At 33.5% G+C, this 27,752-nt stretch overlaps 4 protein-coding genes across 5 annotated transcripts; 2 read left to right on the top strand and 2 right to left on the bottom strand.

The window, feature by feature from the left end:
- Positions 1 to 8,117: 8,117 nt before the first annotated feature.
- On the top strand, positions 8,118 to 11,363 carry LOC126714514 (cytochrome P450 CYP749A22-like). The gene is made up of 5 exons (XM_050414694.1): positions 8,118 to 8,690; positions 8,780 to 9,003; positions 9,538 to 9,770; positions 9,853 to 10,234; positions 10,704 to 11,363. Exons 1-5 carry the CDS (start codon positions 8,408 to 8,410, stop codon positions 11,130 to 11,132), a joined length of 1,551 nt encoding a protein of 516 aa, XP_050270651.1. The 5' UTR covers positions 8,118 to 8,407; the 3' UTR covers positions 11,133 to 11,363.
- A 3,283-nt stretch (positions 11,364 to 14,646) lies between these two features.
- On the top strand, positions 14,647 to 15,488 carry LOC126714515 (light-regulated protein 1, chloroplastic-like). Its single transcript, XM_050414696.1, has 3 exons — positions 14,647 to 14,898; positions 15,029 to 15,187; positions 15,283 to 15,488. The coding sequence occupies exons 1-3, from the start codon at positions 14,717 to 14,719 to the stop codon at positions 15,356 to 15,358; spliced, it is 417 nt and encodes a 138-aa protein (XP_050270653.1). The 5' UTR covers positions 14,647 to 14,716; the 3' UTR covers positions 15,359 to 15,488.
- A 4,389-nt stretch (positions 15,489 to 19,877) lies between these two features.
- Positions 19,878 to 20,459, bottom strand: LOC126701977 (uncharacterized). Its single transcript, XM_050400474.1, has one exon. It carries the CDS (start codon positions 20,457 to 20,459, stop codon positions 19,878 to 19,880), a length of 582 nt encoding a protein of 193 aa, XP_050256431.1.
- A 574-nt stretch (positions 20,460 to 21,033) lies between these two features.
- LOC126714513 (uncharacterized) lies at positions 21,034 to 26,816 on the bottom strand. Of its 2 annotated transcripts, none has more exons than XM_050414692.1 (9): positions 26,455 to 26,816; positions 26,034 to 26,080; positions 24,572 to 25,786; positions 23,586 to 23,674; positions 23,035 to 23,137; positions 22,839 to 22,943; positions 22,196 to 22,313; positions 21,628 to 21,804; positions 21,034 to 21,363 (listed from the first exon to the last, which is right to left on the bottom strand). In XM_050414692.1, exons 1-9 carry the CDS (start codon positions 26,675 to 26,677, stop codon positions 21,209 to 21,211), a joined length of 2,232 nt encoding a protein of 743 aa, XP_050270649.1. In that variant the 5' UTR covers positions 26,678 to 26,816; the 3' UTR covers positions 21,034 to 21,208. The 2 variants fall into 2 exon arrangements, with proteins under 2 accessions (XP_050270649.1, XP_050270650.1); XM_050414693.1 differs by having other exon boundaries at positions 21,637 to 21,804.
- Between the last annotated feature and the right edge of the window lie 936 nt (positions 26,817 to 27,752).

Raw genomic sequence — 27,752 nt, 5'->3', positions numbered from 1 at the left:
GACCCTGATGACTTCAAGGGGGCTATATAAGAGAGAGGAGTCCCCATGAAGAAGGGGATGAAAAAACAGGAATTTAGAACAGAAGAACAAGGTGAGAACCATAGCCTTTGAGCATGGACAGAAATACATCCTCCAAGTCTCCTCGGACCGTATATCTCATGGACATGAAGAAGATTTTCATATTTTCAATTGTTGTATGGCCCAATGTTAACTAGTATGCACTTCATTAGGGCCTAGTTCTGTGACCCACTCTCTATAAATTCATTGTTTCGGGCTCCTTGAGCCAGAACCCCATACCTGTTAGGCCTAGACCCCGAATTGCGACCTTACAACCATCTTTGCAGTTTTAACAATCAGTCACCTTGTTGACATAATGAATGAGTTTGTCCATCTGTCGAAACCATGTGTACACATACTGATACTTGAAATCTGTTACCATCCACATTACATGATTTGTTTGAGTTATATTAGCCTGAAAAAGAAACAATTGCAATTAGCAACTATCAGAGGCCCTTGTAAATGGGAAAAGATAATTACTTTTGATGCTTAATTGGAGTTCAAGTTCATAAAAAGTGACTCTCTATAATCTTTAAGAACAAGCCTCATTGCTTTGGCCACAGTCTATTGTCATATTGATACATAAGGGACATCTCTTGAAATAGCTATAACTCCGATAGATGATTTAGAATTATCATAATTTTGCATTTCCAGAAAATCAAAAGGAGCACTAAAACATGATAAGGCAAACTCAAACTTATGGTGCAACACTAAGCATAAAGAACCGGATTTTTTGTTAATTTCGTGAACCCCTAAAACCGGGGTTGGACCGCACGAACCGGTGGCAAGAACTGTGAACCCCTTAGCATTTTTTTTTTTAATAAAAACAACTTAACACTATTTTATTCTACTTAATTAAATTATCCATCTCTTACAAGGAATAAAAAAAATTATAATTAAAATCCTTCAAAAATATTCAACTTTACTTCAAAAATTAATCAAAAATTTTAATGTTTTCATAGTTATTATTTTATTTTATTAACTTTCTTATTTAATTATTAAATATATGCTTGAAAATCATTAAATTTCCCTTACATATATAGATATATTGTCAATTTTGCTAGTTTTATAAATTTAATATCTATATTTAGGCTTTAATTAATTATTAAATTAATTATGATGTCATCATGGTTCGACCCCAATTCGATCTCGGTTCGACCTCAAAAACCTTGAACCTCTATCAATGAACGGTCCGGGTTTGAAAATCTTGGTAATTATTGTACATTGCTTAAGAGAGTGTTATGTGTTGTATAACTTATTCCACTATTTTTTAAAAAAAAATATCATGACTTTTGAGTAGAGTTAAGAGCATACCTTGAGTATTTGTGTGTGTATTTTTTTCCTATTAAAAAAAAGTGGAAAACCCTAACTATTTTGTTCGTTTAGGTATAAAAAAATTAAGTAGAATACTCTTATGCGAGAAGGAATAAAAATGCATTTCTTTTTTGTTTTTAGTAATTTTTTTTGTTTTGATAATCTTGATAGTTTGACTACGTACTTCTAATTATTTATTTCATGGGGTTCTTATGTTCTCAAAAAGTAACTTGAAGGAAAATGGTTTTTATAACTTAAAGTAATTTTCATGAATTAATTCTTTGCAGTAGTTGCTTATATAATAGGCCTCATTAAATAGATAAATCATAAAATATTTGAAAATAATTAGAAATGTTGACACTTTATGATTTTATCTAATTTTATAACATGTAATGAATGGTAAATCAAGAAACTAATCCTATCCCCTCAACTTTCTCTAAAAAAATAAAAAAAGAAACTAAACCTAAAATTGGTCCGTTTTCACATATAAATGGTTTTATTCTTTTCTTTAAAACAAATTGAATAAAATGGTTTGCTTTCCATGTGGGCATTGAGATATCAGTGTTTTTTTTTTTTTTTTCCTCTCTAAATTACTTGATATATTTATTTAGGATAGGTGCATTTGGCGAATTGCCTAGAGCTAGAGGTTAGAGTTATTGTGTATTATGTCTAATAAATCCTCATACTTATGCTCCCTCTCTCTTATAGAGGGTGGGCCCCATGATGAGTGGGGTCCACCCCTTTATGAGAGGCTAGGAAGGGATCGAATGTACTCCTAAAATACATAATAATTTTCAAACAAAAATTAGGTTAGCCGACCGTTTGTGTCATAGAGTTATTTTAAATTTTAATCAAATTAAACCAGTCAATAAATTGTCATGAACACAACTATCACCCACGTACAAAAAATTTTGTTGGCAGCAGAGGCAAAATGGAATCTCAAGATCTGCTAAAGCAAATTACATGGATGTTACGTGATTTCACTGGTGGGATTAATTCTTTATGCTTCATGGAGACTCTCCTGCATGTGGATATTAAGAATTGAGTTTACGGAGTAAAGGTGTGATCATTATAGGTTTTGTGCGAGTTGGGCTTAAATTATGTTACTATAGAGTTGATGGAAAACGAGAAATTTGTTTGGTAGAAGGGATGATAGCTAGTTTGTTTAAATTTCTAAGAAAAGCACATGATATTAATTGGTGGATCATTAATGTTGTTGTCTTTGAAATTTGTATTCTTTTCTAATTTTCGAAGCTATTCCAAGTAATTAGTGCCTTGTATCTTGGTCCCTTTTTTTTCTTTTTGTGCTAAAAGGTTCCAGGACATGCTTATTTTGGTGAAGTGATGTCTCTGCCTGGGGCTTGATTCGTGTTCTTATCCACTTTGATTTGATTATTGCCTTATCCTTAGAAGAAAAAAAAATGTTGGTAGTCGGCGTTGATGTTCCTTGATACAAAGATCCATAACTTTCTATCTAAGAAATAAATGAAATCTTTAACAAAATAAGAAAATCAAATATGAATATAATTAGGAGAGAAAGAACACTAATAAGAGAAAAACTTGTAATGTTACGTATGTAATGAAAAAGGTCATTATGCTCCCACAATGTTCTTAGAAAAGGAAAAGGAGATAAAATTTCTTGACAAACAAGAGTTTTAAGTTCTACATGGAGAAGAAATCTCAGATATAGAAGAAATTTTGTGGTAGAGAAAATTTTAGACTTTGACAATTTATTTTTTCTTTTTTCTTTTTTCTTTTATAACTCTTCTATATAGTGAAGGTGTTGGGAGTGGGGGTGGGGTTTTGACTGGCTAGTGAGTAAGGAGCCAACAAAGCTGATGTGGCATTCTCTCGAGAGATTAATAAATTAAGGTTCAAAAGTTTCAGTTATATAGTATTTATTATAGATCTGTTCTGAGGAAGAAGATGTCTATTGGTTTGTGGGTATGGTGGGTTTTGATTGAGGAATCTATAGGTATGGTGGGTATGGTGTCTTTAGATGCTTTGCTGTTGGTTTGCCATGGGTTTGATCGTTGGGGGAGTTGGTAGAGAGGGAGCATAGAAGAGGGTTGGGTTGGGGGAGCTGGTAGAAGGAGAGAAGGCAAGGTGTGCATTTTGGAGAAAGAGAAGGCAGAGCATCGAGTTCGGGTTTTAGAAAAGTTTTATTATGTTTTTTTTTTTTTTAATATTGTGCTAACATGGAAAATTGTGAGAGTTTTAGAAGTTTCGGTTTTATATAAATATATAGATGACATCTCAATCCTCTTTCATTCTTTCAAACCATTAAAGTAAACAATCTACAAAATCAACGAAAAACTTAGGGGTCCGCTCATTCTCTATAGTGCAATGATGCATGCCTTGTTGAGCCTTTGGCCACATTGGGTCGTCTCGATGCATAATGTTATCTCTAACACATACTAACACATTCTGCAAAGAAGATAACAGAAGATTTTTAGCCATTTTTTTACAATGTGCGACATTTACATCAAGGCAATTATAAACTAGTACTTTAACATTGTCAAGTTCAAAGGGAATTGGAAGTGGGTTTGAAAGTGAAGGATAGGAAGAAGTAGGGACAAGATTATTAGCTTGCACTTCAAGGAGAATAAGGATAAGTAAATCTATCATTGTCACCATGAGTTTTCTCATAAATTTCCTAGCCATCAATTCTTTCCAACCTTATAAGTTTTCTTATTTATGAAGTTAAATTCATAATGACTTAAACCCTTCTCCTTTACATACAACAAAATGATTATACATATTTGATACAAATATAATGGATAAAGTTTGACTATAAACTAATTTGTAACCAATAGCTAATACGTCTACTAAAAAAACTAATATGACTACATATTTTGAAAATCTAATTGTTAGATAGCATATTATTTATATTTTTAACAAACATATCAAATTTTGTGATAATTGGGTGTTATTTACTATTCAATTTATATTTTTTTTGTGCATAATTTTATACTACAAAACTTAAAATTTAAACATTTAATTGATGACATAGCTATTCATTTTTGATTTTATGAAAATTTTAAAAGCATAGAGGTTATAAGAAGAAAATGTAATCTAATTGTGGATTTGTTAAAATTTACATACGATAAAAATATATTGAGTGAAGTTGTAGCCACTAGCTACAAACTAAATTGTAGCCAAACTTTTGTCCAATTATAATATAATTTATAAATTCAATTTATTCTCATTTTTTTTTATCAAATACGTACTGATTAATAATTATGATTTTTTGAAGTATAAGCATATATATATATATATATATATATATATAATGAGCATTTTCAAGTTAAGTGGCCTCTAGTCTAAGGATGTGTTTGTTTGGAGGTGAAATATGGTAGATGGAAAACTTTGGAGAGAAAATGGGAAGGAAAACTTTTTTAGAGTGTGTTTGGTTGGGTGAGCAGGAAGGAAAAATAATGGTGGGATCTAGGTGTTTTCTCCCCGAACCCACCAAAAAGTTTTCTCCCCAAAATGAAGAGAAAATTGAAAGGAGAAATTGGGCATCATTTTTGGTCGAAAATGTCCATATGCAATTGCACATGGGCTTCATCCACTTGCTTTTCTTCACACTTTTTTTTTTCCCTCTGGGCGTTGCATGCCTACTCTTCTCCTTCTTCTTCTTCTTCTTCTTTCTTTTTTTTTTTTTTTTTTTTTGTGGATTTACTGGGCATGCTCGTTGCCTGCCTCTTCTTCTTTCTTTCTTTCTTTTTTTTTTTTCTTTTGATTTTGATTTTGATTTACTCGGCAGGCTTGTCTAGTACTCTTTCTTTTTCTTTTGCTTTCTTTTGTGTTTTTTTTTTTTTTTTTTTTTTTTTTTTTTTTTTTTTTTTTTTTTTTGTTTAGATGTGATTTTTTTATGGACATGATTTTTATTTATTAATAAATTTAGGTGATTGATTTTTTTTTTTTTTGGTTGTTTGTCACTTTTTTGGTTTTAATTGGGCATCATTTTTTAATTAGGGTATATGCGTAAATTTATACAAACTTTTTCCATCCCTCCATTTTTCCACTCCCAGCCAAACAAAAAGGAAAAAAATTAAAATATTTTCTATCCTCCCACTTTTCCATCCTCTCACCATTTTCAATCCTCTCACTTTTCACCATTCCAACCAAACGGACCCTAAGTAATTTTTTTGGCAAGGTTAAATAACTTTATGGACAAAGTTTAGTTACAAAATTAATTATATCCTTAGGCTACAACCTTATTCAATATTCTTTTATTGGAGGTGAATTTTGAAAAATCCATCATTGGATTATATCTTCTTCTTATATCCTCCATGCTTGCAAAAATTTCTAAAAAATTAAAGATCAATAGCCATGTTATCAATAAATTATTTAAATTGCAAGTTTTTGTAGTTTAAAATTATGTATATATAAAATATAAACTTATAAATCATATAGTAAATAATATTTGATTGACACAAAATTTAACATGTGTATTAAGAACGTAAATAACATACAATTCAATGGTTGGATTTTTAAAATATATTGTAATATTTATTTTATTGACTAAGGTTTTTGTAACTAAACTTTGTTCTAATTTTATAATAGTTTTTATGTTAGCATGTGACTTTTCAAAGAAAGTACCACATTTTAGCCAATCAAGCCCAAAATTCACTCACATCAGGCTACTTATGCAAAATTGTGTAAAAATACATAGTTGCTACAATAGCTATGTAAATTTACACTAGCTCTATTCATTTTGTAGTTAATTTTTTTTATTCTTTTCTTACGTATCTCAAGGATAGAGGAAGAAAATGAATGGTGGTTATTGACTTTAGGGCTTTAAACAAGCCGAGCTTTACTGAGTAATGCATATTCAATATATGGAGTTCATAGCATCCTATTATTCATTAACAAAAAGACAACATATATGGTCTTTATATATGGAAGTTATTACTAAAATACTTGTGTTTATAGAGAAGGAAATTTATAGGGTGAAAAAAATTGATAGTTGAACATTATGATGGTAAGTTTGATTGGATTAGGAAAAATAAACTCGATCATGTTAAAATATATGACTATGTATGGAAGAAATTGTTTTTTTTTTTTTTTTTTTTTTTTTTATTTTCTACTTATGGCGTCCTCACTTGATGATTGCTCTTTAATATTAGACCAAGACGTTAATTGATTTTTGGTGTAGGTAGGGATCAAATTTCAAATCTCTTATTCTACTATAAAAGACTTTACCAATTAAGCTAATGGGAAGAAATTATGTCAAAGCAGTACTTTTTTTTTTTTTTTTGGTTGAGAAAAGTGTCAAACCAATACTTAAACAAGCCTAAATGTTATATGGCACATTTTTTGTAACCAAATTTTTATTTAATTGGAGAGCCATCTAAATGTCTCTTGGTTTCTTTTATGAGCTTTCAAAACAACTATTATGTGTAGTTAGTGGTTAGCATTTAGTAAAAGTCATCTACACTATTAAGGGATATCCACTTTAATATGTGAAGAGATACCAGCCAAAAGTCACATATTTTATTTTATAATGAAAAATGATCCCTTAAACTAGAAAGGCTTGAGGTCTCATAACATAATCAAATGACGTTGTCTTGCTGGTTATGTTTTGCAACAATAATTTGAGATTTTTTAATGTCAAAAAAGTGATTATTGTAAATTATGAGGTGACATTAGAAGCCAACAAAATAAATCAGCTTATTAAAGATGACAATAGGGAGGGATGGTATATATTGGACCATGGGTAGCTCATCCTCCCTTAGGGCAGGAAACCCCATGTAGGGTGGGAGCAAAGGTAGGTTAGGGTGGTGTGGGGCAGAGACTGTTAAGAAATGGATTATTTTATAGTGGCATTAATCAACTTCAAAAAATTAACTATTGTAAAAGCTTAATCCAAACTCCAATAAACCATTGTAAAAGCTTTGCCTGATCTAATTGAAGCACTTACGTATTATATAACTCTTCAAATTCAATTATATCGAGTGTAGAAAGAATTAGTCAAGTTAGAACATATCTGAGAAACTAGTAAATGAATCGAAGTAAAATCTCAAAATCTTCTTGGAAAACATTGATCTTGTCAAAAATTTCTCATCGCCTAAAAATTTTTATCTGCAAATAGACAGAATGACTAAATTAATGCCTAATTTGTGAATTGCACCATTTGAGGTCATTTTGAATTTGTTACTTTTATTTAAAACTAGTTTGGAAGTGTTTGAATTTTACTCCCTTAACATTTTAGAATTTAAATTTTACTTCATAAATTTTAGAAGTGTTTGAATTTTATAAAAATACGAATAAATTGCCGAAGATTCTCTTAAATTTAAGAAGATTTTAGCTGTGAACCACAAGTGGGGAATACCGACAAATGAAGCTGAGACCCACACACTAAATCTAGAAGACCTGACAATCATTCTATCCTTTTGTCTGTAACCAATTTTCTTCTTGTGGTAATGGACTTTGGGCAGTTGTGAGGCTTCTTGTTCCACCTAACATCAGTGTGTTTAGTAGCACACTTCAGTTATCAGTGACTTTTCTTTTTTTACTTTTCTCCTCTACCAGGCTACCACTTCGTCCACTCCATATTCCAGAACATACCAATGTACTATATTTCCTCCCCCCTCCCTCCGCCCCTGTTTAGCACACTTCAGTGATCAGTATGTTTGGTAGCATACTTCAGTTATCAGTGTGTTTGGTAGCACACTTCAGTTATCAGTGTCTTTGGTAGCACACGTCAGTTAGCACACTGCAGTTATGAGGGTCTTTGGTAGCACACTTCAGTTAGTTCAGTCTCTCATCTGCAACTATAAAACATCAGTATCATTTCACACTGCAGTTATCAGGGTCTTTGGTAGCACACTTCAGTTATCAGGGTCTTTGGTAGCACACTTCAGTTAGTTCAGTCTCTCATCTGCAACTATAAAACATCAGTATCATTTCTCACTCTCTCATTTCTATCCCACCATTCCATCACACAGACTTTGAAACCTACCTTGAGGAAAATCATATGTACTGATTCTGAAGTGAAGTTCCAAAAAGTTTCGTGGAAAAAGAAAAAATGGGTGCTGTTAGAATCTTTGCAATCTTTTTTTCAAGCTCTCTCTGCCTCTACATTGTCTTGGCTCTAATCCGGGTCGTTCACAAACTATGGTGGACTCCTATTCGCATACAACATCAAATGCGTTCACAGGGAATCACAGGTCTTCCTTACAGATTCGTCGGTGGAAGCACCAAAGAAATTTTGAACATGAAAAAAGAAGCCTTGAGTAGGCCAATGGGTTTATCACATGACTTATTGTCCAGAGTTCAGCCTCATGTTCATTCATGGGTCAACAAATATGGTAAAAAAAAAAAAAAAACTCCAACTATGTACGTTTTACTAAATTTGATCATTTTTCATTTTCTTACATTCCCCCTCTCTTCGGTGCAGGGAAGAATTTTCTTCAATGGTATGGCACTCAACCTCAACTGGTCATTACAGAACCAGAGCTTATCAAAGAGATACTGAACAATAAAGACAAAGCTTATCCGAAGGAAGCGGCTGTAGGCTATATGAAGAAGCTCTTCGGAGATGGGCTTTCGGCATCTGAAGGTGAAAAATGGGCAAAGATGAAGAAATTGGCCAATCATGCCTTCCATGCCGAGAGCCTGAAAGTAATCTTTTACTACTGCAAAGAGATATGGATTTAATGTTGATCCTTGATGCAAACCTATAAGAATAGGAAACTTGTGATTCCTCCAATTGTTATCGCACTAATTATATCTCCATCATAAATATCCTTAATCAACTTAATATACTTCAAAGGAACTAATTACTTTCCAAAACCCACTTGATAACCTCTCTAGGGACCCTACCATATAGTTTCTCTTTACAAGCCTCTTTATATTTTACCATTAGATGTCTAAGTAAGAAAATAGCTTAAATGGTAGATCGTCTTAGCATGAAATCAAATTGATTCTCCTATATTGTTGTTTCATGCCTTAACCTACGTTCAATCACCCTTTCCCAAAGTTTTATAGTGTAACTCATAAGTTTAATTCCATGCTAATTTGTACAGTTTTGATGATCCTCTTGTTCTTATAAATAGATATTGTTTTTAATTGTAACTAAACTCAATAACAAACTAGCTTATTAAATTATTAATAACTTAGTTTGAATTGTTAGAAGTGGTTCACTTTTGATTGCAGAATATGACTCCAGCAATGATCACAAGTGCGGAGGAAATGCTAGAACGGTGGAAACATCATGAAGGCAAAGAGATCGAGGTATTCGAAGAAATTAGACTATATACATCAGAAGTGATTTCCAAGACTGCTTTTGGGAGTAGTTACGTAGAAGGGAAGAAGATTTTTCAGATGTTGATGAAATTGGCCTCGTTAACAGCCATCAATGGTTACAAACTCAGGTTTCCCGGCATCAGGTAAAGTCCTAGTAAACTTGGGTTTCCTAGCATCAGATAAAGTCCTTTTAGCTAAACATTAAGCATTTGTCTATTTTTACAGTAAAATTTATAAAACAAATGATGAAATTGAATCGGAGGAGCTTGAAAAAGATATACACGACTCTATATTAGAGATAATAAAGAAAAGAGAAATGAAGGTAATGACTAGAGAGTTCGGCAGCAGTACCGGGGGTGATTTTCTTGATTTACTTTTAAAGGCTCATCATGATGCCAATGTTGATCGAAGGATTTCAGTACAAGATATAGTGGATGAGTGCAAGACATTTTACATTGCTGGACAAGAAACCACTACTACTTTACTTACATGGACTCTATTTCTTCTGGCAATCCACCCTGATTGGCAAGAGAAAGCAAGAAAGGAGGTGCTCGATTTTTTTGGCCAACAAAATCCAACTCCAGATGGCATCACAAAACTCAAGACCGTAAGATTTTCTAAAAATCATATCAATTACTTGTTCTATATCACTTTAACACCTTGAACACACTCAGTTTTTATATAGAACACTCGCTCAATTAAACACTTGCATACACACCCCAGTCCCTGGAAACTTATACACTCACTATTATCACTCATGCACTTGCTTCACACACAGGCACCATCTCCCCCTTTTAACACTTGCTTCAAGTCGGTAAAGCCAGCGATTTCGAAGCTTCTAAATTCCTCTTTTATTGTCAGTAAATTTTTTCTTATCCAAACTTCCATAAGAATCAGTGGTGGTGATTTTTTACTCAGAACAGCTTGTAGAAGAATATAGAAATCTAGATGGTGTTTTTACCAAGTGTGGGCAATGATGGGAGAGAAAAATTTCTAGAGAGACAGAGAGGCACTAATAAGATTTTTAACATCGCAAATATTAAATTCTAATTTTTTCGATATTCTTTCATATGCAGATGAGCATGATCATCAATGAGACTTTGAGGTTATATACTCCTACACTTTCAGTACTAAGAATAGTTGAAAGGGAAGCTAGACTGGGGAAGCTCATTCTTCCAGCTAATCTATCATTGTACATCCCACCTCTTGCACTTCATCATGACCCTCAAATTTGGGGAGAGGGCGTGCATCTTTTCAAACCAGAGAGATTCTCAGAAGGTGTTGCCAAGGCTACTAACAACAACATAGCTGCTTTTTTTCCCTTTGGAATGGGACCTCGGACTTGTGTGGGTATGAACTTTGCCACCAATGAAGCAAAGATTGCTCTTTCAATGATTCTACAACGCTATGCCTTCACCATATCCCCAACCTATGTCCACTCACCAGTTCAACATTTTACCCTTCGTCCACAACATGGAATTCAAGTGCTGCTACACCCATTGTGAGGACCGGCCAGAATTAGCAATAAAATGTGCACTTGGTGCACGGCACATCTTGGGATTTGTAGCCTTTTTCTTTCTGTTGTTAGTTAATTAGCTTGGGATTTGATGGCTTGGAAGAAATAAGAAAAATAAATGAAGTCACGGTTCCGGTTCAAAAATAGGATGTGTAAATTTGTGTACTAGTTGCAGCTCTACGTGATACGTAAGAATGAACATTACTTTGTAATTGTGGTATGATGTGTAAATTGTTCTTTAAATTTTGTAGAAGATAATTTTTTCTCCCTAAAAATTATTTTTTTAAAAAATTATTTTTCATCTATCCATCTTTTCAAATATTTCATTTTAACATTTTGAGTGTGTTTAATTAATATTATTTCTTGTTTAACTAAAACTTGTTTAATAGGCCTTTATTAGGCTCCCTAATTAAGATTACAAAAACCCACTTGTATAACAAACTTAATAAAATCGCATTAGATCAACAATTGAATCCACAATTCTCGATTGATCGAGGATGTACTAATATTCTAGAAACATCATTTTCTTCAACAGATCTTAGGTCTTCATATTGAACTCACAAATACACATCAAAGACAAAACCTATTCGTATTTTCATTTTAATTAATAATAGACTTCCACATGTCAAGCATGTAATTTAGAAACTATTGGAATGGCTTGAATTGTCAAAAGTTGATGACTTGACATTAGCCAACAAGCCATTAAATGTTTGCATGCATGCCCATGTCAGAAAGGATGAAAGTATGGCTTGATATTCAACCAAGCCAAAGATTTGCAATCCAGCAAATGAGTGTGTGAAGAAATACTACACCCTGCGTTAAATGTTGCATGGATTCTTGGCCACTATATGTGCCCGTTTGGATTGCCCGTTTCCTGGCGTCTGCGTTTTTTTCTGCGGTTTTCTCTTTTTTTTTTTTTTTTTTTTTTGATTCAGCCCGCATTTGTTGACTTTTGCACAGTGAACAGTGCATTTGTGCACTGTTCATGGACCCACAAATTCCACTTTTCAGCAACTTTTTCATTAAAAATGGATCCCACAGCACTATTCACACATTTAAAAATTATTTTGCTACAGTATTTTCAGTTTCAGTTTTCAGTTTCAGCAAAAATAAGCTCAATCCAAACGGACCCATGTTGCATTAAGTGTTGCATTATTTTCATGTGATCAAACTGTTTCAACTTGGGCTGAATCTCTAGCTATAAATAGATGGTGAGTTTGAGAGAAGATGTAAGAGAGCTCCTGTGTCAGATAGCAAAGAATTTCTTCCATGTGTGTGCACAGAGATAGGGAGCTAGAGTGTCTTGCAAATCTTGTCTAAATACAATAGGGTGTTCTCTATTTATTTGTAAGAGAACTAATTAGGTTGTATTTGAGGTTTGGATTTGTGCGAGAGTCTTCAAGTTATTGTTGTAATCTCCAAAGTCATAATAAAACTTTAGTTTGTCGCCTCTCGTGGACGTAGGCATATTGTTGAACCACATAAATTTCCTTATGTCATATATTTTCTCTTCTCTATTCTTTAACCTAGCGTAAATAGATTATTTCACAAATTTTCACAACAAAAACCAAAAAAAAAAAAAAGTAAAATGTATCTATATATCTCTAAGTCTGACTATTTTTAATAACACCCCATATGTTTTATTATAGTTTAAATTAGAACTGTGTGACTTAGGGTTGCTTTAATCACACAACACTAGTCCATTTCTTTTGGAATATTTTCATTGGAATTCACTGCTTATAAAACAATAAGTAGGTGATAGAAACTGGAGCAAAGGAAGATACTACAGTAAAAGAGTTGCCATTGTTATTCTCAAAAACTACAATCATCTGACAAATCTTATGAAAGTTTTGCACAAATAATTCAACACTCCAATTAGATGGCCAGGAGTCTTGTACTGTACTAGCACTTCCTAATAGTTTTAGTAGAAACATCCAATGCTCAAATCTCCTCCCCTCAATTATCAAACTATTAAAAGAAAAGAAAAAAAACTGAAGTAGGCTTGCAATGCGTTTCCAATAGGAGTAACCGAGTAGCCTATGCCCTTTCCTTGGATGCTATATATGTAGAGTCTACGAGGATATGGTTAGAGGAAGAGGAAATTCCTTCTTGTATCACTACACTTATAGATGTTAAACACTTATTCTAGCTGAACAAAATAAAATATGTTGTTTGACATGAAAAAAAGAAGAATGGTAAATTGCTCGATACTATCCAACATCACAATCCATAAAATTGATAGACTATATATATATATATATATATATAGTTGGATTCAAGTTACACCTAATATAATTCTAAATAATGTTACACTACCCAATAATTTAAGATTGAAAAATACAATAGTATAAAATTAGGTAAAATAGTATCCTTGAATAATTTTATTTTACAATTAAAAACATACTCTTAAAACACTTTCATATATCAAGTTTAGCTTTTGCATCAACCTTGAAACCACTTCGATCGAATCTAAAACCATAGCGCACAAAAAAAAGTGAAACAAAACTCATTAAATAAAGTAGATAAAGAAGAATATGCTTCTATTTAAAAAAGTAGGTGCTCAAGTCTATAAGAATTATGCATAATGCATAAAAGAAAAGAAAGAAAATATAAAAGCTTATTATATTTGTGGTACCACTAAGCTCGCCATTGAATAGCCACAGTAAGAAATTAATCATTTATATTAAAGAAGTTTTCAACTAAAGTGACGCTAGAATACTATAACTTTTACAACACAAGTCTTACAAATTGATTACCAATTATAAAAAAGTAATTTAAGCATTTAGTTATTATGCTGTTGAAGTAGCACCATTTACGTAAAAAGTAATTCAAATATTTATTTATTAAGTTGTTAAAGTAGCATCATTAGTATTCATTTCTATGTCAATTGGTAAGTTTTTCCGTTTTGTTTGTTAACTTTGCTTTCAATATTGCTCACGACTACGAGTAGAACTCTCTGATGGCAATATTTTCAACAATGGAACGGATTTAATCATGTTATGTATCTTGGCATTATACTTTAAATAGGGTACTATTGGATGATTCGAATCCCCTAAATATTTTCATTAGTCGTAGTCCATTAGTTTTAGATCTTAATATTAATTTTATACTTACAGGCAATCGATTAGTACTCTTCCAATTATTCTCTCAATGTACCACTTTATATAGATCTTATATTTAGTTGCATAAAGGCGATGGAATCTCATGGATCAAAGGGCCCTCCAACGTCACAAATGCCATGACAAACTTTGGTATAACATATAGGACGTAGACCTGGTCTTCGATATATACATGATTCCATGCACGACAAGTGAGATATTTTCCAAGAATGATAAGAAACTTCCAAGATATTCACAAATATCTCCAACTTGATGGGAACAAGCTAGAGCTTCTCCATCTCTTAAGATGGTCCCAGAACGAAAAAGTAACTCTTATCCAATGCACAAATATCTTGCACTTCTAGTATCTAAACTATCCTATTCCTATATATGTGGAACGCAGTTCTTTGTGATGATTCAAACCCATTAAATTATTACATTACATTACATTTACACACGTACAGTACCCATCAAAATGCAGGCAGCTCTAAGCATTGCTCCAACCCTTCTCCCTTTGACACCCTCTAAGAACTTTGCCACAGTACAGACCAGTTTTTCTCCCAAGTTAACTGGTTCACTTGCTGCCCGCTTTACCCCAATCAAAGCAACTGCGGTTACCTACGACACTACCATAGTTGATTACAATTCTGAGATCTCGTAACGTCCTTTTCGCCTTTCTTCTAACCTTTTCATTTGATTATACACGCAAAATATATATGAGAAATTTAGAGTGAATTTCCAAACTTAGATATGCTTGAAAGTTGTTGAACTTCTTTTCTGTTTTCAGTGTCTTTCCAGCAGAAGCCTGTGAGACTATTGGTGGAGACGCATGTTTGGCAGACATATACCCTGAAGTAAGGCTCCAACCAGAGGCCAGAAACAACACAGCAAGAATTGCTTCAGAGAATGCTGACCGAGAGTATCTTCAGTACACTGATGCAAAGACGTAATTCTCAATTCTCAAGAGATGTAAATATATATTAGTATTTTTGTCAATTCCAAATATTTGAGATGTATACTAACTTATAATATATTTTGCAGGGTTTTCCTAGCTGAGGCTTGTGATGATCTTGGAGGAATATTCTGTGAGCGTGAGTATCAAAGAGGAGTCTACTAAAGGAAAAAGTCTTTGCCATGAACATTGGGAGAAATCTTTCCAACTTTTAATGTTGAATATATATAGGTCTACCTTGGCTGTGTAACTACATATGTTCATAAATAATATGCTTTGAACTGAAAATTATGTACCTTTGTCCCAACAATTTTAGAAGGATCAAATGCCTATATGAAGTTGTCAGGGGAAGATTAAATTCCAGAATTTAAGTTCCAATGAATGCTTATAATTCCAACAAGTTCTGGACTTGCCACAGCCCTAATATGTGGTTATCATGTGTGAGAGCTATTTGACAATCACAGTTAAAATTAAGAGAAACAAGTAGGATAACAAGACTAATGTATGTGCAAGTCTCAAGTTAATTTTCTAGTCTAGTGATGAAGAAGGTTCAGGGTACCTATGGCGGTATCTATATAAATATAATGATCATAGTTTATTACATATGCCATAAAGATCCTAAGCTGATTAAAAAGGTATAATAAAAAATTAACGGAATAGTTCAAGAATTAATAGTGCACATTTACGAGCATATCTCTTCTTTTTTTCTTTTTCTTTTTTTCTTTTTAAGTGGGATTAATTAGAACTCTGATCCCTAACCTTTGTCTCATATTTCAAAATGGATCTAGCTAGTTCCTAACCATTTTATTTTGTCACAATAATCTCTATTGTTAAGTAGTTGTTAGAAAAATCTGACTTGGCAAAAATGTTAATAAAATAATAGTAATTTTGATGCCACCTAGATGCAATGTGGACCTTTTTTTCCCTTTTTTTTTTTTTTTTAAAGAAAAAGCAAAAACTGAATCAAATGAAACTCGAGGGACACAAACAGAGGAGGGTGGAGAGCTAACAAGAGATCATAGATAGCTAGCTGGAGATAACAAGGGCTAGATTGACAACGAGAAAGGCCCACAAAGAACTCTAGCTAGTACCTCAGAAAGGGCCAAAACAGTGATATTCCGTTATTGATGCTTCTTTTTTATTGGGCTGGGCCCATATTTTGGTGAAGGCCTTTCTCTCTATCTTGGCACAACTGTTGCCATCGATTTACGCCACCACTTGTTCTAATCCATGGCCCATAGTCAAAGACTTTAGCACCACCATGAGCATGCAATGTTTCAAATCTTTTTGTCTCTTTGGAATCTTTGGATGGAGTGATTTGCCGTGTAAGCTTATTTCTTTATTTGCTGAAAGCTGATCAAATTAACTATAATTGTTCTTAAAAAAAAAAAAAAAGGAGAGATTTTAAGAAGTTTTATATAAATAAATAAATTAAAAATCTACCAGAAAAAATTGTTGGCAAACACACACATTTGTAATTTGTAATTGGGTAAATTTCACTAACTACCCTTGAGGTTTGGGTTATTATCAACCAGGTCCAAAACATTTTAAAATTGGCCATTTCAATCCTTAAAATTAAACAGCTTGTAACACTGTTATTTATAGTTAGTTTCTTTCTCTCTTGTCTCTCTGTCTTCTCTCTCTGATCCTCTAATCCCTCTCACTCTCATACCTCTCTCTTCTTCTCTCTTATTCACTCGCTCTCTCATGTGGGCCAATACTCTCCAATTACTTCATGACTGCCCAACTTCAGCCTTGCAACAAAACCAAGGATTTACCATTTGTATCGTAACTCAAACATGGGCCAACCCTTCTCCCACATGAATGTTTAATTAAAAGAGGTCCAACATGCCTACTAGCCAGTTGCTGAAAACGAGTTCCAATGTGCTTATTGTTTTACTGTTAGTTATTTGTTAGACCCTTGCATTTAATAAGAACATAGACATCAAATTGTTTCATTTATTAAAGCCTCTCTGCAACACCTCTTGAAACATAATGTAGAGTCTCCTCTCTCCTGTAGAGTTAGATGAATGAGAGAAATTCTCAATAATGTTTCTGATTATATTTACATATGATGTATGAAAAGATTAATCACGTATATTAATTGTAACCTCTTATAAAACATCAATACTCAATAATGTTATTAAATCCACAACAATTATGTATTGCCTTAATTATATACAAATTAAGGAAAATTCTTAGTCATAAATGTGTACAAACTAACATGAACCTGATGGCATAAACTCTTAAGAAATTTATATATATATATATATATATATATGGACATAAAAATAAGAAACTTGAGGGAAAGTTCAAGAGTTTGAAACCACTCATAGCATAATGATGCACAAAACTAACATTTTTGGTTAAAAAAAAACACAAAACTAACATGTTAAATAAATAAAAGCAGTAAATACATAGGAGAAAAGCTTATTCTAGATAATCAAGGATAATTCTCTTCAATCTAAGCAAATTCTATCATCAACAATATTAGGTCTAACCTGATGTTACAAATAATTTCATATAAACACCTTAGGATTATTCGACACATAAGATACAGAACCGAACTTAAATATCCAAACTCAACAAATGAAACTAAGGTCCCTCCCCAGTCCCCACGCCTAAAAGCGCTTGATCCTCTCAACCAATCAAATGAGGTGCAAAAAGGGAATATAATAATAATGAGCAATCTGGTAAAGCTTACAATAAACTCGACTTCAGCATGCCCTTTCCCCTCGTGAAGTCTGGTAGTCTACAAACACATTTTTATATAACATTACTAGCAACCTGGAAGTGAAATCTTTAGTAAGTAGTGAATAATGAATGTTTACCAAAAAAAAAAAAAAGAATAATGAATATTAAAGATATTGAGCGCTAGCATTTAGGCTAACAAGTAACAAGGGGTGGGGAAAACTATTATTTTACTATTTTTCTAGCTTGCAGAAAAATATTGAATTACTTTAGATTGCTATAGACATTACAATTTCCTTTTTTTTTGGGATATCTGCAACGCATATGAAGTGCTTTGGCTTTGCTTCCAGATGGGTTAAAAGAAAAGTTAATGGAAACACAAGAAAAGAGAAATGAATTCAGGGGCTTGTATGAATCTGTTCACTCTATTTTAGCAGCAGATGCCCTTAGGTTATTTAATGATGATATTATCTCAAAAAAGGCTCTGAAACGACGTGATGATGCTGAGGCTGGTTCTCATGTACCAGGTTTGCAAGAGCAAAGTTCAGACTCTAGTCGTCCAGAATATTACTTCAGAGAGCTCCAATCACTTCTATCAGACTCTCCTGTACTCAAAGGAATTTTCTTGTAGACAAGTCGATGGTGCTGTAACTTTTGTACAAGTAGTTACTCCAGTTCAGATTTGGAAAATGGCAAACAAAAGAGAAAAAGGGTCTTCACAATTTCGGTGGCATTTGTTTTAGAATTTATTCTAGTTCCTCTAAAGAAAATCTAGTCACTTTGGTTCATAATATACAATGATTATGTCAGTAAGTTTGTAGAGGTAATAGTTGTGAATCTTAATGATTTTTTATACAAAGAATCATCAATCATGTGTTTGAGCTAGAATAGTGCTAGAATGGGTGATCTCTTGGGAAGTGCTCGTGTTGCACCCCTTTCTTTGTACTGGTCAAAAAATTAAAGAAAAAATCATGTACCTGCTAGAGTGAGATACTTGTTCAAGTTAAATATTATCTATTTGTAACTGCAATTGATTTATAGAAAAACATATATGTATTATGTGTGTGTCTAATTTTTAAGAAAAGTCAGAAAATGAGCAAAAACTGATGTTATAAGAAACAGGCTATATAGTCTAAATCAACAAGCTTATAAGTGTCAGTAGTTTGTTTTAGTGACATTGTCTCTCGATTCCTCCTGTACCCTAATGTGTAGGGGAGCTATTACATGAACTATGCAATTGATATCTTATTATATACTCCGCCTAAAGACTGTCAAAATTGAAACTTCTATGGCTATCATCAATATTCATGTTTCTGCTTTATTATTATTTGTTTAATTTGGTCTGTGGATTTCAGTAGAAACTGAATATTGATGTTCTCTTGAATAAGATGCATATAAGTGAGAGTTTGGTTTACTTTAGGCAATTGGAATTTTAACACGATCAGCTTCTATTATAGTTGTAAAAATACACGTAAGAATACCCCCGGGTAGCACAATTGGCTGGGGACAACCAAGCCTCATGAAGCGAGAAATGCATATATATCAGATGGCATGGTGACGAGTAAAGCAATTAGTCAGCACAGCATAAACTTGACTGATAATAATTATACAAACTAATAGACATGCAACTAGAGTAAATTACCGCTTTCTCCTAGAAGCTTATATATTCTTCAAATTTATTTTATACCAAATCTAAATAATTAAAAATTTTATATATCCAGAAAACTCAAAAGATTACCGCCATTTTCACATAAACCAGAAAACTGGAAAGAAAAGAACACGAGGCAAATAATCAAACAGCTCTGGTGCAAACACACACATATGTAAACTAACCACCGAAAAACCATGATTAATCAGAGAAAGAACCAAACCAAAAATATCAAAAGCAGTTGCTAACAATAATGATGCAGGCAGTGTTCTTTTTTTTTTTTTTTTTTTTTTTTTGAGAAACCAGACCTCAAGTCTGGGACTTTATTGAACTGAAAAAAAAAAACTAATGAACATCAAAGTCTACCAAAACGGCAATGTCTGAAGGTAAAGCATTCATCCAAACTTGGCTACCAGCGTTGGAAGAAGCCTTTTTTGCGAGAGCATCCGCAACTAAATTACCAGTGCGGTTGACATGACTAAAAGTAGCTGAAGAAAAACTAGGAAGTAAATACCGAATATCGTCAACAATATTTCCAAAGGAAGATAGTAGTGAAGACCCCTGGTTTACTGCAGAAATGACTGTGGCCGAGTCACCTTCAAAGATTACGCATTGAAACTCCAACTCTGCTGCTAATTGGACCGCTCTGAGACAGGCCAGCGCTTCCATATCAGCAACTGATGAAGATAGCGGAATAGGCATGGACAAGGCAGCAAGGGAACCTCCTCTCCAATCACGTGCGATGATGCCAATACCAGCTGAGTTCGTCCGCTTGAAGAGCGCCGCATCGAAGTTCACTTTGACTGCATCTGGTTCTGGAGGGCGCCATTGATGCTGAGCAGAAGGTTGATGGATAGGGATTTCTGGAATCTGGCTAGCAATGAATTCCTGTACCAGGCAGTGTTCAATATAACGCAGTAATAGCATGTGTTCTGTAAATTCCCTTTACTAGGTTGGATTAATTTTCAAACTGCTAAGGGATGGAGTCTTAACGACAATAAATTGAGTTTTTTAAAAAAAATATTATACAATGTGTAATCTCTCCACACTCAATTTCTCAATCTCCAAGTCCTAAAGATTCTGCTTCCAATATTTGAAATTTGAATGCAAATAATTTTCACATCTGTCCCAAACCCTACCAAAATGGAATGGCAAATCCTTCAGCAGACAGTCTCAGTTGTTGCTGGAGATTCTGTTTCACCTCATCCTTGGAGAAAGATGATCAAACAATTCCCATTCATGGGCCTTGCAGATCGGATCATCAACTGTATTGTATTAATGTTTTGTTTACATAATAAGAGCATATAGTGAGTTGCTTCAAAACCCTCCAAAGCCGAAAAGGTATCTCATTCTCATACATTTGATATATGCATCCTCTCTCTCATAGCATAGGAAACTCCACCACACCAAAAAAATAAGAATAACAAAACAAAATTGGGGTTTTGAAGTGTTCTTTTTAAAATCTGCATCAGAATTGGCGAATTCTTACAAGCACCTTAGCTAAGTCGCTTAATTTATTTTTCCACGATTATATTGCATTGCAGAGAACATTTATAATAATCCCAATTACAATAACATTATTGTAAGTGCTGGAATTTACAAGGTACTAAATTATACTCCAATTAAAATAAAACCATGCATTTACATTAAAGGTTTCATAGTTAGCACCAAAGCAATCAATATCGACGACCACCAGCGGTTGACAAAAGTACTCGACTTGGTTTCTTTCCTTTCTTCCCCAATTCAGTCATCTTGGGCCCATCCAAAGTTTCAGCAGACTTTCCTCTCGATATTATATTGACAAAAGAGGGTGTGCCTGCACTCTTTGAACCTACGGAAACAAAGAGGTCCAAAAATCAGGGCACTGAAATTTCCCAGAAACAGATTTTTAACAGTCACTACTTTTTATAAATTCGATAATTACAATTTGGGGGGTGGAGGGGGTGTTGGATTCAACCCTGACATCAGGTAAAATAAAATAAAAAACTAGTTTACTAGGCTACTAATGATCCTTCCAATGATGTAAGTTAGAGGGTTCTTGCATAACATTTGAATCTAAGAGCCAAAGCTCATTCTAATTGCATTAGGGAAATACCATCTATACCAGAAGGATTGCTTGTCACTCCTTTGTCAGGCAGAGAATTGGGTTCTTGTATTTTCAGAGCTGGAGAATCATGCGCAGCAGCAAAACCAAGCCTAGTAACATTCGAAAATAGTTTCCTTTCCCCGACAGTTGGAGGGCTTGATGATGTCACAGGAGAACTTCCCAAAGCTATGACAACGTGAAGATGAGAATTAATAAATGGGTTTAAACTAATGAAATGTAAACTGAAATCACAGAAGAAAAAAGGTAATGCCACAGATTAAAACAGCCATCAGGATCTCCAGTTGAATTTCACAACTACACATCCTTTCTAATTGGTTAGAAGGTCCTGATGCTAGAAATTAAATTACCATTGTTGTAAGATTTCCCAATACAGCCAGTAGGATTTTCTACTTTCAGGTAAGACATAAATTCAGGAACCCCAGAAAAAATTTTCATAAGCCAAAAATTGTGTCACCTCATGTTTTGCACAGAAGAGAACTCAAAAGGCAAAAATTTTACTCTGGTCATCACCAATAGTATAGTCTGCACATTTTCTAACAGAGATCTAGCTGATTACCTTCAAAGTCATTCATGGAAAACGTAGGGGAGTCAACATGAATGGACTGTCCAAAACTGTATATTTCAGGCACAGTATATGCAGTAGCAGCTTCAGCCTTAATTTTCTCCCTCCGCTCCTAGAAATAAAATCACATATAATTGGGAAAGAATGGACAAATTCATGTTAAACTCCCCCCAACATAAATAAAACAAAACAATCTGGAAAGAACTCAACCAACAAAACAGACAGTGCTTTAGATTTTTTTTTTTTTTTTTCTACGTTTTGTGTGTGCATGGGTGAGAGGCAACTTAGGCAAGCACAAAAAAATCAACATTGAGAACAAAGAGATCAAACCTTCATTCCCTAAAGCTCCATCATAAACTACAATGTAACAATATATGCCATCTGACATTTTAGAAAAAACTCTTAACAACGGGACATTATACCCATGGGTATTTCTTTGTTATAAAATTGCCCACCTTAGGTTTTACAGTGCATACTGTGCTCCTCACCTTATGACTTTTCATGTAATAAATCTATAAATTATAAGAGGGTATGTGTCTGCATAATGGACATAAATTCATTTAGCCTAGCAAAGAACAAAAAAGATATAGATGAAGTGTCCAAAAACATAAGCATAATGCAGAACAGGTGATGCTACCTTCTTGACAAGTTGTTTCCTCTGCTTTTCACGCTTCTTTATTTCATCCAAGAATGGATATAGGGCATCAGGAGGTAGTATCTCACTCAGATCAATTTCACAAAACTGAAAGGAAAAAAAAAAGTGGCTAACAATTAGAAATAATAAACAAACCACATGAATAATTGATGGAGAAAAAATGTAGGTAGAAAAGTACCTGAAATGTTGTTGTTAGAGAAAAATGGCTTAAGTAACGATAGCGCCTCCTTATAGCCTCAGACTGGGTGACTGTCTCCAATTGTAAAATCCTTCCACTTATTCTGCAATTAAAAACTTATCAAAAAGCCCATTGACAAAAGTACTTCAGTTAAAAAGAAGTAATTTATACTTTAGTGACATCATTTTCTGAGTTTTAATTATTTTCAGCCTAACGCCCAGAAGATCTAACGAAAAATCTTCACATGTATTTGCATAAACATATTAAATCCTCCCAACTACCAGTGAGACAGATATCTTATAGTTTCTGACACAAGTGCAACAATGGGAATTGTAAGTTAAGTATGATGAAGGTTCAAAATTAGCATAAGATACAAGAATCTTATTTTGCAGATGCAATTTAAATTACAATGTTTTAAGAAGTTCTTCATTCTAGACAAAAATTCTTTTTTCCTGTGGGAGTGGGAAGGATATCAAAAAACTCTTCATAATAATTTTCAAACGCTTCTAATCACACAGTAAAGAACATAATTCAGTTTTTTTCCCCCAAACCTGTGTGGAAGCATATCATAACTCCCGTAATGGTGTAGAAGACACTTCATGTTTAGTGGATGAAGAATGAGGTGCTGACCATCAGATGCCTGAAACAGGCACAAGCAGACAACACAAACTATGACAAAGGTATTTGCTCAAAAAAAAAAACCTATGACAAAGGTCAAATGTCAATCATAAAATCAGAAAACGTGGGAATATCACATGATTGTTGATAAATGATATTGAATAGCAATTAGCAGGGACTAATAGAACGTTATCTTTCTAGGTACCTAACCTTTTGTAATTCTTTACTTCTTTGTATTCATAAGTTCATTTCATATACACAAAGTAGTCTTATTCAATAAAATTTTCATTTTAAGGTGCTCACTAATATCAGCTACTCAAGAAATTTGGCCATGGTAACCGTTAAACAACTGCAAGCGAGAAACACCTCCACAGATTTTCCTTTCTAATTTTAGATCTATTCTGAGTTACGGATTGTGCTAAAGATTCAAAACCCATTTTTTATCTAAAGTTTTTGTCTAACTAATAATAAAAAAAGATGAAACCCAATGGATTTAAAATTTGTACGAAATCCTTTTCTATTTCGAGAATGGCCAATATATGTTCTTTCCCATTTTCAACACATTTATTCAACATTACTATTTTAAACCTCTCTCGAATTTGATTAAAGAGACACAATCCTGCTAATGGTCAGGCCTGAATAAAGAGACAGTATGTTTAAATATTGTGCTCTAATCTTCAGATAGCTTCAGCAAGACTATGGCAGCTAAATAATTCCATAAATGATCAAAACTGAATTTATGAAGTCCTACATATAAATTGAACAATTTATTAGATCCATACCATAAGGTCCACAGTCCACACCATGTACCTAATTCCACATAAAACTGATTTGCCTAAAACTGAACAACTCTTTTCTTCATGACTAGATAATGGTAGAAAACAAAGAAAGAAGAAAATGATATGTGAATATCAGTAACCTGGTAGAAATTGTACGAGTTCTTGTCCTTTCCATCTCCAGAGTCATTTGAGTGCCTTTCCTCATATGAGGAAGATAGAAGTGTGTCTTTCCCTTCCAACAATTCATTCTCAACCGTAGTTTGATCAAACCAAGCCCCTCCATTTGACTTTTCTAGTATCAAATTATCTGACCACTTGATTTGGTCATTTACATCAGCAGACACAGTTTCACTGCAACCACATGCTTCATGATCGGTAATTTTAAATGATTTATTGCTGTCACAAGCCCGTAGGTCATTCCAATACTTCTTCCTCTGTTCTAATTGCTCCATTGCAGCACACACATATGGAAGCTTCTCTAAGTCATCAACAAGCCCCGAATCTGCTCTAACTAACCAACTATCCAGATCAGATATTGCTTTTCTGACTGAGAGATCCACATCTGAAGTAAATGTAAACTTAGAAAAGGGATCATAGATTTCATCCGTCTCTTGCTCACTTTTATGTGATGGAGTAAATGAATCCTTCTGTCGAGTCAAAAGCATGAACTCTACTGTATCACCCACACAAGATTGCTTGACATTTTCAATGTAGATGGTGTATAAATCCTTTGGTGATATCATCACAAAACATAATGGACATCTTTTCCAGCTGTTACCTTTATTATCCTCCTCACCCATTAACAAGTACTGTAAAATACATGGGAAACAAAAGATGTGCCCACATGAGGTAATTTGTGGACATAGAGGAGACTCCAAACAAATTGGACACTGTACCAGAAATGGGGTCAAATACCTTACACATATTATATCCTCCCACCTCAACATTTTATCTGGATCCATCGATTCAGGTGTATAATTTCCAGAATCTAACACCACGAATTTGTAATTTGCCTGAAGAAATAGATCTTTGTTGTATGGCCTTGTCTTCTGCTGCCTTCTTGGCGGAGGAGCCCTTGGTTGATGTTGAGGACGAGAAATGGGGTCATAATGAAAATTCAGCAAGTGGTTACCATTCATCAACTGGGCTTTTCTACCCGATAAATGCACTGTGCTTCCATGAGAGTTTGAAGACCCAGTATTCTGCTGGTTGCGAGGAGAACCGATGTTTCCTGACATCTTCCCTCTGGACTGAGAGGATCCAACCTCTCGTCCACCTGAGTGATACGGGGAATTTGTGTCACTATTTTGATGAGAAAAACTTGTCTTACCATTTGGTGTCCCTAATTCAGTCACCTATGGAAACAAGAAAAACAAGAGAGGATGCCCAATGTCAGTTTCAACAATCACTAAAAAAGATTGAAAATTGCCACAACTTCCAGTTCCATCTTCGTTTCATAATACCATATTAGACCAACTAACTACTAATCTAATCACACATTACAAAGAAGCTTCATTGATTCTACATGGGCATTGTATAAAAATACACATTTACATCGATACACAAAAAAAAAAAGGCTGAAACAACTAAAACCAAATATACCTTTTTGGAAGATCCACCAGAAGCCTCTGCAGCTGAAACCAACGGCCCTGCCACACACACACACACAAACACACATTTTAATAACTAAACATGTAGCAGTTAAATATCAAACACCATCACAATTCACAAACTCAAAAACCCATTTACCCAAAAAATAAAAAACCCTCTAGTGTACTCTAATTTCTAATCATATATGCATAAAACAAGCTTAAAAGATTCATTAGGCTTTTATTAGTGTTATTTGATTTACCGTTAAAGTTATGAAAGAAAAAGCAAGAAACTCAACTCTGCTGACCCTCTTAACCTCAATTGGCCATTTTAGAACAGAAAATAAAAAGCAAAGCACAACAATTCACGTTAAATTCCAACAATTCAAACATTACTAAATACATATTAGAAGAAAAAAATTAAAAATTAAAACCTGAATTAAGGGAGGACATAGGGATTGGAGAGAGAGAGTCGGAGATCTGGAGCGATCCAAATTGGCGGGAAAGAGCGGATGGAGATTGAGATTGAGATTGAGATTGAGATTGAAATAAGTGCGTTGGTGTTGGATTTCCATGTTGGGAATTAGGGTTAGGAGAGATTGAAGAGGAGGAAAACGACGACGTAGAACCTTGAGTATTGTTGGGCAAGATGGACATGAAAATCTTCGAAAGTACTTTGTGGGAGATAGAGAGAGAAACCAAAGTCAGAAGAGAGACCTGTTGCGGTTTCGTTTCGATTGTATTGTTGTTGCGCTTTTTAGCTTTGTAGTAATAACAAACATTGATTTTTATTGTCTCTCGGTTTTTTTTTTTTTTTTTTTTTTTTTTTACAATTAATAATCTAAAAAAAGGTTCGCGTTTTTCTTTGTTTGGAGTATCTACTTCTTTGCTGCCGCATCTTTCACCGAATATATTCAGCACCTGCCTGTACTTACGGATATACCCATCCTCTCTCTCCTTATTTCAATTTCAATTAAGAAAAAAAAATTTTGAGTGGTTTTAAATAAAAATTATAAAGGTTATGTTTACAATATTTTCTCAACAAAATTTAATTGGCAAATTGTTACTAGTGGAAAAAAAAGAGTAAAATTTCAATAATTAGTTCAAATTAGAACTAGTATCAACTTACTATTTAATATTTATTGTAAAAATATTGTGGGCGTAATACCTCTTTTTAAAAATTATAACAAATTAAATCTCAACTTATTTAAGTAAAATTCTGTTTGTGTTTAAATTTTTTTTTAAGAGGTGTTTAAAATTTTTAATATAGGTTCATTTTTTAATTTAATCTGTTACCTTTTCCTCAAATTATTATAATAAATTAAATCTCAACTTATTTAAGTAAAATTCCATGTGTTTTTAAATTTTTAATATAGGTTAATTGTTTAATTTAACTTGTTACGGTTTTCAAAACTTTAATTTTAATTTGTTACTTTAAAGCTTACTAGGCCTTTTTTTTTTTTTCGCGGCATTTTCTTCAATTGCAACGGGGCATATAACCGTCGCAATAAAAACGCCGCGATAGACCATTTGTGTCTCATCAACTTTTTCTTCATTTTTTGTGATGTTTTACAAACACAGCCTAAATCCAATTTTTTGTAGTGTCTATAGATTTTAAATTCTTACTTTTTTTATTATATTAGTATTTTATTTTATTTTTGAGAAACAAACACATATACAAAAAGCAAGGAAAATGAGTACTAATTTTTAACACAAAGGCATACCACAAACT

Source organism: Quercus robur, chromosome 2 (assembly GCF_932294415.1).
Source record: "Quercus robur chromosome 2, dhQueRobu3.1, whole genome shotgun sequence".
Taxonomy (NCBI): Eukaryota; Viridiplantae; Streptophyta; class Magnoliopsida; order Fagales; family Fagaceae; genus Quercus; species Quercus robur.
The sequence above is the reverse complement of the archived record's forward strand: the minus strand, read 5'-3'. Positions and strand labels throughout refer to the sequence as shown.